Here is a 16,252-nt window from a genome sequence, read left to right on the forward strand (position 1 = left end):
CATCCTGTCTGGTATTTATCAGGCAGAAGTAGCTCTTCTTCTCCTACACTTGAAACCTCTTGTCTTGTTCTCTAGTTCCATCTCAGGCGCCAATACAAGTCCTTGTCCCAGTCTGACCTCTTGATATTTCTATTGTTTTTTTGCTCGCCACAAATGCTCTTCACACCTGGGAAGGTTGGGTAGGACGAGGAAAAATAAAGAGACTCTTGTGTTGTCTTATCTAGTTTCCTTTCTCACGCCGAAGAGGAGTCTTCATCTTGTTCTGACCTCCTCCTGATCTTCCAGTGTTACTGTACTACCTACAAACTTTTTATACTTGTTTGGTCTTTTCAATTAACTTTCAAGCACCGACAGCTGCCTGTTGTTCATTGCCGTCAGGATGAAGTGTAAGCACACGCGAGAGCCTCCCATTCCAGCAGCTAACCAGTCCCCTGACGCCAGCTCATAAATCGTGGCCTCTGTTCCCTCTGGATGCCCTCTCTCTCCTCTCCTTCCTTGTCCTATCCAACCTTCCCAGTGGGACCATTATAATCAGTACGATGGTGTGTGTCTGTGTCTGAGCCCTGCTGCCTCGAAACTGTCCTCGGAGGAGTGGGTACGCTCAGAGAGAGGAGAAAGCATGAGGAGGATTGAACTGAAAGATGAAAGGAGCAACGAGGAGACGTATAGAGAGGGGGGAAGGGACACAAGGCACCCATTAACTATTTATGTGCCTACTCCCACGGCTAATGGGAATTACATCTGTTTTAATTATTGATGGCCTAACCTGCTGTCTTTATGAGGGTCTCCTCTGGGGACTGATCTGCCTGACTGATGTAACCCATTGTTGTTGTTTATGTGTGATATGGAAGCACACGTGGATCAGTCTGAGGTTCCCCAGTGGTAACGTTTGGTGGAAAGTGATGCTCTTTTACTTCTTTTCTCCTGATTTATTGCATTTAATGCAAAGGACCATTTAGAGAGAGGAAATCGAGGAATCAGTATCTCTTTCTGCAGTTTTTTTTTTATGTTTCCTGCCATGCTTGTATTGAAGGTAACTTTTTGAGAAAATCCAACCATTGGCAGATGTTACGAGGGGAAATGGCACACATGGAAATCGACCTAGCGCACCAGCATCGATAGGGGGAAGAATGTCTAAGTTATATTTTCCTTAAACAGAAAGTCTTATCTTTCAAGGGAGCGGGTATTTATGTAAGCCGAAACTTGGCTGAGTTTCTGCGCTTTTCTCCTGCCAGTCATCTCCTGAGTCTCGCTGTACTCAGATTCTGTGCCAACTGGCCCTCACTGAGCTGCAGTATGAGAAGGTATTGGTGTAGCAGATGGCACTGGATGAGCCTGAGGTATCTTCAGAAAACAGAGGTCTTGGCTTTGATGCAAGATTATTTTTCGCTCAGGATGAACTCCGTTGTGTGTGTGTGTGTGTGTGTGTGTGTGTGCGTGCGCGGGCGGGCGTCTTTGTCTCGCATTTTCTTTGTCAGGATGTCATCAATTGCTTTCCCTCCCCTTCCTCCATAACAACCCAATATTTATAGATGGAGTTACACTGAATGACTGATATCTTCTTGTACTTCCTTTAAATAGTCCCACAGGGAGTTTCCATTGAAGGCAGTAGAAGGAGACACAGACAGAGCCCTTAGAGGCAGTTATCCGTACCTGCCTTCTGCTAGCCATCATTAGTGTCACCACAACCAGACATCCATCACCTGCTATTGCTTGGCTTCTATAATCAATGTCTGAATTATTCCGAGACATAAAATGCATGATTTTATGCATTAAACTTAATTGTCCTGTATGTCCTGAACTGTGCTATGTCCATGCTGAAAGGTGCTGAAGCACGTGTGCTACACTGAGGTTAGCCGTTTCTTATTACACAGGATGTCCTCAAGGATCATCCTCACCTCTCCTTTGCTGACTTATAGTCTGGCCTCTTCTAGACGAGCCCCCTGATTAATGGGCCCTATTAAACCCTGTCTGCTTGATGTGGATTGTGGGGAGGAGGAGGCGGAGGAGACAAGTAGCAGGGATGGGGCGAGGGCTCGTCCTCCCTCTGATGGATTGTTTCAGAAATGCTCCTTACCGCATGTGTCATATAGCATCTGGAGCTGTATTGATGCGCTATGAAGGAGGGGCGCAAGCTCTGTTACCGCACGTTGCATCAACAAAGTGAGAGAGGAAGAACCGACAATTGCAAAATGCTGTCAAAGTCAAGAAAGAAATGTTTGAATTTTGGAAATTCAGGTGCACAGGAAGCCAAAAGAACAATGTGAGAGACATAACAATAAATGACATGAGCGCCAGACAATAAATAGTGGTACTCTTATCCACCAAGTGACAAATCCTAATAGTCTGATGAGTGTCTCTAAATGAAGAGAACTGGTCCAGCACCTCGCACTGAGGTGTTATCTCACTAACAATGTATTATCATCCTCATTAGAGTGTGTCCCATGCTTAATTATTGATCAGCTATGCAGAGATAAGTCACTCACCAAAGGCCTCATGCTGGGCGCTGAGTCTCTAACACTTCTCCCTGCTGGGCCCTAAGACTCGTACACTGTCTCTCTCACACACACACACACACACACACACACACACACACACACACACACGTACGGAGAGGGAGAGAGAGAGTGAAATTGTTAATCACTGTTTGCTCTCACACCATTATGTGTTAGTCCCACTGTTGTATATTTGTTATGTTCACTCAGCATCCCTGAATGCTGCTTAGTTTAATAGAGTGCTAAACTCCAGAGACAACAGGGTTTATTAGCTCACTGCTGGCTGTTAATGTCAAAATAGTTTTAGATGTTTTAAATTGGAAAGATACTTCCCTGAAAAGATTGAAAGTTTTTTTTTTTTTTCACTTGTTTTTTGCAACACCAGAGGAAAATGTCTTGGTATTGTGTTTTGGGTCTATATTTGACACTATTTTAAGTGTTTTATTAATAGGATTGCCCTTGCAGTGCAGTGCATCTATTAAACCTTCGCCTTCAAACCGATTACATCAAAGTGTGTCTTGCAGCACAAACCTAAAAGCTGTTAATTTAAGAAGCATTGAAGTCCATTGTAGGCCCCCTCAAGTTTGATTGAAACTCACAGCGTTGGGTATAACCATTGCTGTTGAAATGAACCATTCTCAGGTCTGCCTTTGGTGGTTGGAACGTGCTGCCAATAGTGCCACTAGGCCAGGTTCTCTCGGCAATCAATCAATCTTTATTAGTATAGCATCAATTCCCAAGTGTTATCTCAAGACACTTTACAAAAAGCAGGTAAATGACCTTACTCTTTGTCTATTAATATTCCCAAAAAGCTGGTAAAAAAGACCATGTTCATTGTTATGTTCCAAAAGGTAAAAGACCTCACTCATTGCTAATGTCTCTTCATAGTTGGACAGACGGTTAACTTGATATGAGACAGGATGAATCCACTCATTGGGTCATTTTCATCTGGCTTTGTTTCCTGTTTTTTTTGCAATAGATTGTCATCACTCTACATTTTAAATCTCAACAGTTATATCTGGTTTATATCTCGATTGAACTGGAGAGCAGACTCAAGGTTATATGCAAATTTCAATGGATCCTTTTGACTTGCTGAGTAGAGGCAGACCATTTTTATTAGTGCTTTGTACACACATCTTCTGCCAGGCTGCTTTGTTCTATCATAAGGGACCTTTTCTTTTGATTTTGTTTGTATTGTTTTTTTGTAAAGAAGCAGCTTACACACCCTCAAAGTGTAATTCCCAATAAGCTGCTACCTAATTCTGTAGATATAAAGTGTTCGACGTCTCCTCAGGAGGAAACAAAGGGAGCACCTGCTTGGCAAGTCGTGATATAATTGAGTGTGCAGTCATTGATTTTCTTGTCTCTCCTCTCTTGCAGGTAAGTGGATGTGTTTTGCCGTGAGGGGTCTGAGGGGCTGTGGGGTGGTAAGTGCAGAATCATTTTGAACACTGAGTCATTTTTCAACACAGGACACAGTTCCTACTCCTCTTTATACACAGACACGCTGAATGGACCGCTGCTCGCCCAGACAGCATAGATGATTTTATTTTATTTTTTCCTTTCAGTTTTTTACGTGGAGCTCCAACAGAAGATAGCACATGTAGAATTGATTGACAGGCGTTCACGATACCTCAATCGAATTTAAGGGGCTAATGGATTTTGCTGCTTGTCAATCGGATCTATAAATGTTCATATCCTTGTTTATTCTAAGGATTTACCACCGATGAAGGCGTGTGGAATGATATGTTTCAGCTTGTTTTTCCCAAAAAAGGAATACGCTGACTTTTGTCTCAACTTTAAACCCAACCTCAGAGTCAAAACTCTATGTGACATGTATGCACAAAGAAATTTTTTAAATTTAATAAAGTGGCTTCACCACTCCTCGTCACAATCCTTAAAAGACTACAATTATTCCTCCTTTCGCTCCAACGAGCTCTCTCTTGGGATTAACCCCCGTCCACTAAAGAACTCTCTTAAAGCACCTTGAAAAGGAAATTGGAACAAAGCTAATGACTGAGCAGCCGGCGTCGCTCACTCTGTGAGTGACACAGAGAGAAAGCGTACTGCAAAGTGAGAGTGAAATAATTGTTTAACAGACAACCTGACAAGCGAGACAAAGGCAGAAGTGGACCAAATAAGACCTTCCTTTTGATTATGCAAAGCAGTTCTCTTCATACGCCTCGCGGTGCATTGTGGGTAGTCATTAGATCGGTCTCAGATTTGCCTGAGACAAAAGCCTTTGTCGGATTGGATTTGTCCAATCTAGGTAACGCTGTACAGCTCCTACAACAAATGGTTGTACTGAATGTATGTTGTCATTTTAAAATGGATGTGAATGTATGCCTTAATGCAGGGTTTAATTATTTACTCGTGTTTATTTGATGTTGATTTCATGTTGATGAACATCTCTGTAAAAGTACAATATACCAATATCAAAGATGAAAAGAATGATAGTTTACATGCAAAGTCTTTAGGCTGGCGAGACACTAAAAACAAAATACACAGATACGAATGTATATATAAATTAAGTGTGCTAAAAGTGATGGCTTTAGTAGCAGCTGACCACTGCAAGAGAGAAGTGCTGCATAAGATTTATTTAAGGACCATTTGGGAATAAGAAAATTACAGTAAAAGGTCTTAAAATATGTGGATTTTATATGTCAATACTCTTTTTTTATGTCGATAATTGAGCAGCCAGTCTTTATTATGGTGTATAGGTCTTTGAGTAATGGCACATAGATTGAACAAAAGTCCAGGAGCAAACCAACATCCTGCAGATCGAGTTGTTTATTCAGTACAAATCCACTGCAGAGCTCCCCTCCGGAGACTCCGCAGTATAAAATAGACAAAAGACAAAACCCACGCTGTAGGTACAAGCAGACAAGGGGAGAGCGGGATGAAAAACACACATGTCCTGCAAATTTGAAAAGGTCGCACTGTGGACACATCTACGTGTATACGTGGCCCTGCATCTGTTAGACTCAGCTTGCCTTCTCACCACCCGTGTAGCTGACATAAAGAAGGAAAACTCAACACCTAAATGTTTTAAAGCTTCAATACATATTTGATCAGACAGCCTAAAAGCTAGGGAATTGATTACATAGTGCATTATGCTGAAGAATGAGATTTCCAGGATTGTATTTGAACCTCTCACTTATTTCTTGAGTCTTGATTCTTGTGGCTCACTGCGCATCTTGGATGGTTTTCCCACATGAGGATTAGTGTTATTTTGTGTGCATGCATTGATTCCTGGACTTCATCCAAGTCACATGCGTGCAAGGAGGTGATAGGCCAGACATGATGGATTGTGCAGTCTAATCTCAGACTTCAAAGTCCTGCAGTCGCAGCGCTACCACAACATTTACGATATTATTATTGTTAAATTTTGAAATTCCTCATCACTGCCAGATGCAATTATCCAATCGGTTGTAATTTCTTGTGCAAAAACAAAGCAATCAGCTCATAATTCAAAATGTTTGCAAAAGGGCAAGATAACAATTTATTGCAGTTTTCTCATTTAAAATCGCTGCAAATTCAGTGGTAGGGCATTAGTATTTCACAGGGGGAGCTATGTTTCATTTTAGTGACTGACCTTTTCCAATTGATTTCTTCTCTCGATTGTGCAGGTGTCATAAATATCGAGATGTTCCGGGAAACAATTAACCTTCATGCAAAAATGATTTGCATATATTAATCTGCTTCATTGATTAAAGGGAACCTCATTCATCATGAGGACGCCTTTTTTCTAAATCTAATTTTCATTTCTGATTGACAAAAAAAAATAAAAAATAGTTTGCTTATTTATCTTTCTGGTGAGCACATGTCAGTATTTGATATGATTGTTTTCGCTGGCAAAAGCCTCATAGATTAATCAACAAAACTCTGGATGTCAGAGTGGTTCCATGGAAGTGAATTTCAGATCTGGGACAGTAAATAATCAGTTTGTGCTCTCCAAAGCCTGAACCAGAAATACCACACAGCCCTGTCCCTGTATATCCTTCTCACAACATTTGCCCAGAGCCAATCCAGATTTTAATCACTTGTCAGTGATCTCCTGTCAGTAATCTTGTTTTGTGTAAACACGCACACTTTTACACATGATACATGCAGGGTGGTTGGATTGGAAGCCAATAAGTTAAGTGTGCGAGGAGGAAAACACACTACAGAGAGGCTGTGTGTCCCAAATTAGACCTTGCAATGTCACTGACATTCAACCTCTAAAAGAAACCTCTCCCACAGACTCGGCTAGTGTGTATGCACACATGTCCATGTCCAAATCCTAACCCTGTTAGAGATGCTTCTGATTATGTGTTTATCCATGGTTTGTCATGTGCTTTAGTTGTATTTTTTCTCCAGAAACATCTGCACTCTAAATAAGTTTGCAAAGGGGAAAAAGTAGTGAGGATTTGAACGAGGGTTGAGGGGCTCTGTGTTTGACAGCAAATTCCTGGAATGTCAGAGTGCGCCAGTGAGGAATGTGTGCTGGTGCTGCGTGCGTATCATGTAGCTGACATGACAGTTTACTAAGCCTCTTAAGCTGACCCTCCGCCTCGGCTGTGTTATGTTGACATTATCCATGTCAGGAGTTCTAGCAGCTCTGGACGACCCAAAACAACGAGGACTTCTTCAGCTGATAAGGATTCTGTTGAATTTGGAGTCATATTTCTGTAGGATTTCAGATCTATCACTGCTGCGATTCGGATTGGTGTGTGAAGGCAACCATGTAAAGAATGAAGGTCGATCCACAGAAAGAATAATATCAAATAACCTCCATATTCTCCCTGACTCCACTGAGTCCTCCCTTCAGCTCCTATAGAGCTCCGTCTATTTTCACTATAGATTTGGTTCCATACTCGTGCACGGGAAGGGAATATAAAGTGGTAGATGTCTTTGTTTGCCGGGTGGAAGAGACATTAAAGTGAACGTTGACATCTGAGGGAAGACAGGTGATAAAAGAAGCAGGCGGTTGTGAAAACAATTTTCATTCATTCAGGAGAAATGTATGTATGTAAGAGACTAGTACATGTGATGAAGATGAATGTTGTGAGTGTTTTAAAATGATATCTGAAAGATGAAAGCACTGTCAGAAGTGCCACGCAGTACATCTTCTGCTCTTCTTCTACATTCACCATAAAAAGCTGTATTTATACACACTTCAACTTCCTCTAGGCTAATATTTCATCTTTTTGTCTGAACCAGGGTTATAGATTTGAACACAATAAATGAATGTCAATCTTACCATTTGTTTTTAATCAGTAAAATTATTGTTACACTCCTTGTAAAGAGGAATCCTTTCTTCCTACAACACATCCCGCGTGAGTGATACTTCGTTACGAAACATTGTGCATTGAAGCTTTGTAGTTGTTGTGACTGTGTCATATTTTCATTAGCAATCCTTTCTAAATGTGGCTCTTAATCAATGATCAGTGACTCAAGATGTGCAGTTTTCTACGAAAATCCTTCATCTGCTTTCTATTTATGTCACGTATTTGTGAAGGCACAGGTGTGTTGCTGTGTGAGTATCTTCATGCGATGCGTTTTCCCACATCTATTGGCCCATGTACAAAAGCACATTCACTTTAGCCACAGATGGCTTAGATTTCTTCTGGCACACAGGAGTGTCTCTGCAACTTTGCCTTAAACTGGGGAATCTAGTTCAACCTCACACAGGGAAAACGGAAACGGCAGAAAAATCATGGTGGCTGGTGACTGGATTATTCTGGAGTGTTTTCCCCATCATGGTTTGGCTCCTTGCTGCATTTTTCCGAAAGGCATGTGGTTAATCGATTCATTTTGTCTTACACTGTTAAATACCAACTGTCTAGTTGGTAAACTTCCTGGATCTAACATAAAACATTTCTGCTGACAGTCCCCACTGCTGCACTCTTCAGTTGTTAGAAACACTAGCTCTGTGCCACTAGTCCTGCACAAACAATAATGGAATACGTTTTTTGGTTATTTGTCACGCAGCACTAAAAATAACTTGTGATAATCTACAGTGAAGGAACATCCTCAGAACAAGATCATTTGATGTGACTTAAAAGAAGCCACTATGACAAGAGCATTAGCATTAGCGTATCTTAACACCTGTCCAAACTGACAAAATAGTCGAGATCAAATGCTGTATGGTGGCGCTGGAATGTAAATATTAAATTAGCGAGGACCTGGAGGCCTTCTTTAGATGAAGAGGATGACAGAGAAAGACGTATTTGTGCCGTGATGAAAATCTTGCAGATAAACAGCCTTTGTTATGGAAATCAGACGACACGGTGGATGACAGCCATTGGCTGCGTTGGTGAAGAGGGCTCTTCAGGAGCCAATGGCTTTGTGTTATCAATGGCTGGCAGCTGGAAAAGCCATAAAGAAATGGAAGCCTACGAAGAGGCACTGGGCCCTGAAACAGATTTTATGTGGGGCTCATTTTGCCAGCCACAGTGGAAGACGGGAGAGATGCGGTTGTCTGCAAAATGTCCTCAGGAGCACCACTAAATTTCCTGAGGAGAAATGGGACTCGTCATTAGTACCTCATTCAGAAAGCGATCATCAGTTTCTCAGTGTTATTTTTGGCTGAAATGGATCTTTTTTGGTTTCAAAACGGCACATAATATATTTTATATGAAACAAGTGGACAGAGGGATGAGTTTTTTCTCTATTTAGTGCCTCCCCTCATTCAGTGTTGGCTATCCAATCTCTGAGGGGATTTAGTGGGTTTGTCATTGTGTTTACTTATTTTTAAAAATGTAAGTAAGTGCTGTGTCACTCCTCTGCTGTTTGTACAGGCTTAAATCTCTCTGCTTGCTAAATGCATTAACAATCCCCTTTACACAGCTGCTACACATTAAAGCCTTTGAGTCGTGTTGTTGTGACGCAAACTGAAGGCCATCTCTACAATTTGTTAAACAGGCTGCATTTACAGTAGCCTCTTTCATTCTTCTCTTTTGTCCTCTGCACTTGAGATGCGGGTGGGTGATTTGTGCGTGTGTGGGTGGGTGTGTGTGTGTGTGTGGGGGGGGATTCCCATCCTGATTCAGTGGGAGGCCAGCATTGCTAATAATTCCTGACAATCACAGAGCCAGAGTCTGATCAATAGGAGAGACAGAAGCAGCAGGCCGCCATCCAGCCCAGTCCTGATCGCTGCTATTAAGAGTTGCTTCAACCGCTAACACCATGCCATCCCTCTGTGGTCCCCTCCTCCCATATACCACTGACAGTTGACTAATAGAGTTGTGATTATGAACATCAAATTGAAGTTGGTTTACTCCTCAAGTGGGGTTCAAGGTTGGGACGGTAGTTTCCAATCAATCACTGACGTTTTCCCATGAATTTTACATTTTCTCACCACAGTTGTTTCTGTTTGCCAGCGTGCTTGAATTCTCAGATTATGAACCAATCATCCAGAAGGCTCACTACTGCTGCCGCCGTTCCCATTGTAATCTATAACATATGCCCAATCTCTAAGGCCAGTGCAGCTCAGTGCTTTCCAGAGGAAGCTTTGCTTACAGAAACCCACTGGCGAACAGATGGAGTGCCAACTGGAAGTTCTTCCTAGTGAGAAAAAAGAAGCAATAAATTCTTACCACATATAACAAAAGTGGCTTGTATGTTAGAGCTTTCCATGCCAGGCGTTTCTTTCATCCTTCATTACATAATTCATGTACGGTTCAGCGAGAAAGATGGAAAAGGTTTCCGGATGAATAGCGGAAGTAATTAGTAAATATCAATTATTATACTGCAGGAGGAGTGGTAGAAAGGTGGAGGATTTTTATGTTCGGGGCAACGAATGAAAGGTCTGCACGGTCCAATCTCATGTGTGGCTTAACCTTTTAATGGCTTTGGTGTGGGGGGGTAGCCTTGTGATTTCTTATCTATTATCACTTGTCACTGTTGTGTATTATGTGGGAGATGTGCAATATTGGTTTTGTGCAGTTTGGTCGTTTGTGTTTGTGTGTGCTTTTCTTTAAAGATGATGATTGCTGTTTGCTTTGTGCTATTGTGAGCATCTGCTTTTGTGCAACACTCAGATGTTAGGCTTTGCATGGTATTGTGTACTTAAGTGTAATGAGTTGTACTATATCTTACTGAATTATAGCCCATACTGTATCTATGTATGTATATCTATCTTACAGCATCATATTGTACAATTTTTTTGTATCTTGTATTGTATACAGTACCATTCCTTATCATATCAAATCATATTGTGTTACGTATATGCTTCAGTCTGCTGTTTAAATATCCCTCGGGTGGAAAGCACTCAGAGACTTTCAGATTAGTTTTTTGAGTCTTGTTTATTCGGCCGAGATGTTTTCGCTGTCTTTGGCTGCTTTTATTGACCATTTCAGTCTAGATTCTGATTTTAAATAACTTGTAAATGGAGCATTTCTAAAGGATGGAGAAACAAACAATTTGTCGTAACAATATTCATCTCAAGGGAATACAGTCCATCCTCTCACCTCTTGTTTACAGTACCCTGGATTCCATCTCGCTTGTTATTCTGCTTCCCCTTCCCTTACCTGAACACATAATTCGATCAAACAGACTAATCCTTTGTTTTACTTCCTCCTTGGCAAAAGCAACTCTGTTATTTACACAAAGGGCCATGCAGGAATGTCTTCCAACGACTAAATGAATACTATACATCTCATTACAAAGAGGATTTAGCCCCAAATTTAGTAAAGGGACTTAGATCAGAGCTGAGTGCTTAATCCCTCTCCAGCCGTAGTTGAGCCCTATTGATGAATCCTTCTCTCCTGAGAGGTGCAGGGAATCAATAGGCAAACAGCATCATTGATCTTGACTGCTTTGAAGTCATGTCTCTCCCAGTCAGAGATCTACATCTCCCAGATCCCCGCTGTCACACAAACCCCTCTGTCCCCTCGCTGCCTTGTCTTGTTAATGGCTGTCATAAAACTGCAGCCCTGTGTGCAGAATCTGCGGCAGGATATTGGAAGTTAGCATCCAGGCATGATCCTTATTATTTATTTTATGCTCGTATCAATGTAACCACTTGAACTGAAGAGTTACAGTAATCTCTTTGTGAAAAAGATGTGTACAGCAGAATTATTTTTTTCCGAGTGTCGTGTGCAAAAACACTTAAAGGATTTGAGGAAACGATAAGGCCAAATGATGATGTATAAAGTTTTAATATCCTCGGTTTTCATTGCAGTAACATGTCCCAGATGTGCATTGCAGGGCCCCAGGGGAAGGTTTCATCAGTGACATCATCACAGCGGTCCAGCCAGACATGGGCACCCCTCCGACAAACTGGTCACCGTATCATTATGTGGTTCTCTGCAGGACTCCTCTGTCTCTCCTACAAAACCATTTGTAACAGAAGAGAGATTCAATCCACCCGAGGTGTGGAAATCCAGCTTTTTCCAGAATCCAGATAGTTATCGTTTGACTGCGACAAAGCGAGCCAATGCTGTTTCCTTAAACCTCTGCTTTCAATTTTCTCAGGAAGAAGTTTTTTTTTTTTTTTTTCGTCTTCTCCTTTTTTTCTGGCCATCCCTTTTCGTCCCTCGGCCACAATGTGCTGACAGAGGCAGTTATCACAGCTCCCAATAATGTGAGCGTTTCCACTGGTGAGCACAATGAAAGGCTTTGGGAAGTCTTGTCAAATCCATTTATTTTACAGCACGAGGCTATAGCGGAGAAGACACAAAGGGGTTTTTTTTATTCCCTGGTTCAACAGTGGAACTCATTTTTTGCTTTGATTTTGTTCTGCTTTTTACCAAAATGTAGTGCGTGACAGTCAAGGTTATATTGGAGTTTTTAAATTGTGATTGTTTTGGGAATTCAGTGCTTGCTGCATAAGTGCTGAATATTTTTTTAAAGGATGATTTCTGAATTGAGTCTTTTTTTTTCCATGTTAAGATCTGCTTTTTTAATGTGTTGGACAACTTCCAGTCTGGTGCAGATCCAACACTATAAAATAAACATTTGGATTCTGTGTAATGGAAATCTTCCTCCTGAGTTCAGCATTAAATTGTTAACGACCATAAAATTGTAGAATTTCAAGAAAGGGAAGCTACATGGCAGAGATTAGGCAATGATTATGCAAAGAACCATTTAAATTCATTTTATCTTGCAGTAATGATAAATTTGGTTTTTAAATTAACATCAGTGTTTTTGGTGATTGCCATACATGTAGTTGGATAATTCAAGCATAGTTTTACTCTAAAATTATCCTGTGTTTGAACAAGTGATGCTTTGTCTCTCCTGACATGTTACCACAGACAAAGTAGAGCCATAAGTTACTTCTACTGAATCTAGCGGCTATATCAAGCATCTAAAGTGCATCTTTGTGCTGTCATGTGTATTCTCCTCCACACTACATGCTGACTGAGAGAGATGCCAAACAGCCCTGAGCTCAGCTCATTAGGATCTCTCCGTGTAGCGCCCTGTCAGGCTCACTCTGCCAAGGTAAGATGTGCATCTCCTCTGAGAATGGAAGAGACAGCACTGAGGTTTGAGGAGAGTGTTTTGTGGAAAGATAAAAAAAAAAAAGGGGGGAACATTACAGCAAAGTTGCTATAAAAAGATGTGTATCCTTTTCAAAAGAGAACCACCTCTTTGTAGGGGGGTGATGTGAGTCATGAGGCACCCTTATTTTGCCAGAGGACTAAGCTGTAAAGTCCTTGAATGAAACGTTTAAACTCAACAGCTGCTCTACAACAAATGTTGACCCCTGACACCTTGGCTATGCGAGGGTTTCAAAATTTGCAGTGTATCCAATGACATCCCAGTGATTTTTTTTTTTTTTTTCCAAGTCGCTTTAATAGGATCTACTAGTCAAAACACCACAATCAAGCAAACCTTTTGTAAATTGTTAAAAATCTTCGAACACTCTTTGAATGCATCCGGTTGAGTTCTGCAGCACACAGGCCAGAGAGCACAGTAAAAGTAATGCTTTGCACCACACCATGTGCATGTGCATAGGACTTTACATTGATATCCATGCATTCGGTCTGGTGACAGCAGGAATAAATGACCAGCAGGAGCAAAAAGCTGCTTCAGAGCCCCTTGGCACCTATTAAAGCACATAGTTATACTGTGACCTCAGTGACATCTTACATGGAGCTGTATTCTGCATTAGTGTGACCTGCACAGCCCTGCACACTGTATTGATCCCAAGATCATTAGAAGCCACAGTTAGGCTAGTACAATGATTTCTTTTTGGTTGGAGAAAAAAATGAACACAGTTTTCATGTGACAAACACAGTAAACAAGGTGACTTTCACTTGTTTAAAATAAATCTCAGATGTTATCACTGCTTACCCTGACTGTGAATGCTGAGCTGTCATCTTGGCTTGACGTCCCTCTAATGAGAAAATTCTGAAGCAGGCAAAAGGTGTGATTTTTATGACAAGAAAAGGCCTTGATTTCCCCTTTCCTGCTGTGTCATCCCAGTGGGTGAGGTAAAAGTGTCTTTGAGTTATGTGTGATTTTTAATAGCATCGTCCAATGGCACTGACCTCCGACTGTGTATTAAGACTCTTTGGCAGACATTGCCTGCAACCCATCAATGTTCAGTATTATACTCAGCCATTTGTATTGGATTTGAGATTCAACCTGACAATGCAGTGACATGTGTTTTCAAACAACTGAATTATAAATGACAAACAGCACTAAAAGCAGCTGATGTCGAACATGGAAATGCTCTTTTTTTCCCTTTAAATGCACATCATAAGGCCTTTCTTTCATGGAATATATGCACATGTTTACAGTGTTTAGGATGAGCTCCTTAAATGGATACCACATCATACTTTAGCTACATGTTATCTTCTGCAGTATATGAATATTACATGTTCTCATGGCATGGTTTCTAGAGATTAGAAACCAGGCCACTGCCTAATATTACATTTAGGCTTCTCAGTAACTTTCTGAGAATGGTGAGTATGGTGGGAATCACAGTACCATGTTTGCTTGTGACAATAAGGAATGTCCACACACCCTAAGTACACTTAGAGCCTACTTGAACTAACTTCCCCTCTTTTTTTTAATGATGTTGCTTTGCCCTACAGATACAAGCGTCTTTGTCTCTAACCTTTTACAGTCAGGGGGCGTTTCGTGCCCCTGTCACTCTGCTGGGAGCAGCCAACAGCAGCTATCCCAGCCTGTGGGGAGTTGTTTATTTGAAGGAGGCAATCAATGACAAATATTACCCGGTGAGGCTGTCATTACACTGACATCTAAAACGGCAGCGTTTGGAAACAGATGAACTGGTCAATACGTTTCGCCGCAGTCTTCCAGTGTGAACTCTGTGATCATATTTCTAGTCCTTTCCAACAGCTCACAGCAATTAATACTCAATGAATACCAGCGACGATTGATTGTTGAGGTGTGTAGAGAAGTGTAAAGGTGTCATACAAATCAATGTGAGGCTTTGATTGCGTCAGGGCAATTGCTCATATTTCTCTGGCTGTTTATTTGTGCTGGGAGTCGATTGGCTGTTTTGTCCTGTTTGTGTTTTGGGTTCCATCAGGGAAAACAAAAGGTAGTCCAATGTGGTTTATTCCAACATCAGCATGCTGTGATGGCATGCTAAGCTCTAACTATAAAGATATTTTTTTTTATTAGTACCAAAAAACAATGTTGCATCAGAAGACCATTTGGACTAAAAAACCTTAAAATGTGATTTTTCTTCAGCACATCCCAGTTAAACAAAGATGACTTGTCACAAACATGAATCCAGGACTGCAATTAAGGATGGGTTTGTTAATGTGTCCATTGATTCAGTTCAAAACATGAGTCAAAGGACAAACGATTCCTCGAATTAAGAATATAGAGCAAACGAATTCAGCGTTATATTTCTAGAAAAAAACATGAATTAATAATGAGTGACCTGAGTAGCTTCAGATTGGTTTGCTGTTGATAAATTGAGACTGATTATTTCAGCCTAGAAAACAGCATATTTACATGTGTAAATGTGAATATGTTGTCTGAGTCGGACAGTGATTGAGTTGCCAGTTGATTGAGAGCCTGTGCCTATGAGCTGTGATTGGTGAGATTTTAAAGTCACTCAATTGGCTGTTTTTTTTTTTGATGTAACAACATGTCTTAGACTGATATAATAACAACAATTGTCAGCTTTAATAATTAATTATACTGTAAATTGTTATAATGGCCCTTAGGTTTGATTGTAATCTTTCAAAGGGAAGCTGGTGCACAGACATGTACCTGAAGGGCTCTTTGATTGGCTTCTATTGGATCCAATTACTGCCACTCTGCATGACTCTGTGTCTGTGTGCTGAGCCGTGGAGGCCAGTGAAACAGAGCACTGATGTCACCAACCCGCAACAGCCCCCCCCCCCCCCCCCCCCCCATCCACTTTTTTCGCATCACTTGAAAACAAGTGGGACAAAGTCTGCCTCCCAGATACACAAAGTTGTCTGTGGAGATGGACCTTTCCTTTGGTCTTTTTTCTGTCTGTCTCGATGGATCACTCTCTTTCAGCCTGCCTGGAATTCTCTCAAACATGTATTGTTCTAATTGATGATGAAATCTTATGGAAGCCAGCCAATCCTGATTGAAGAAGACTTAGTGCCAAGGGGGCTTCGGGAAACTAGGACAGAACTTAAGCCTCAACTAAATCTGAAAAACAGTCCCTTCGAAACTATTTTAAAGGCACTTTTTAAGACCACAACCTAGAATTTCAGACTAATGAAGATTTTTCCTCATAACATCCTTCACATTTTTAGATTTTGGCGACGATACAGAAACGCTCCACCAGAACTCTATCTGACTTCACATCC

The 16,252-nt window shown here is 41.2% G+C and overlaps 1 protein-coding gene across 7 annotated transcripts in view; it reads left to right on the top strand.

The window, feature by feature from the left end:
* sash1a (SAM and SH3 domain containing 1a) overlaps positions 1–16,252 on the top strand; it is a 158,364-nt gene that overhangs the window by 39,654 nt on the left and 102,458 nt on the right. Inside the window, exon 2 of one of the 7 annotated variants that reach the window (XM_079354014.1) lies at positions 3,876–4,020. The exons of the other annotated variants lie outside the window; for them this stretch is intronic. Within the exon in view, the coding sequence (XP_079210140.1) occupies positions 3,876–3,899 (24 nt within the window). The 3' untranslated portion in view covers positions 3,900–4,020. Of the gene's footprint in view, positions 1–3,875; positions 4,021–16,252 lie in introns of those variants that run through there. 7 annotated transcript variants of the gene reach the window in all.

Source organism: Symphodus melops, assembly GCF_947650265.1.
Source record: "Symphodus melops genome assembly, chromosome: 1".
Lineage (NCBI taxonomy): Eukaryota > Metazoa > Chordata > Actinopteri > Labriformes > Labridae > Symphodus > Symphodus melops.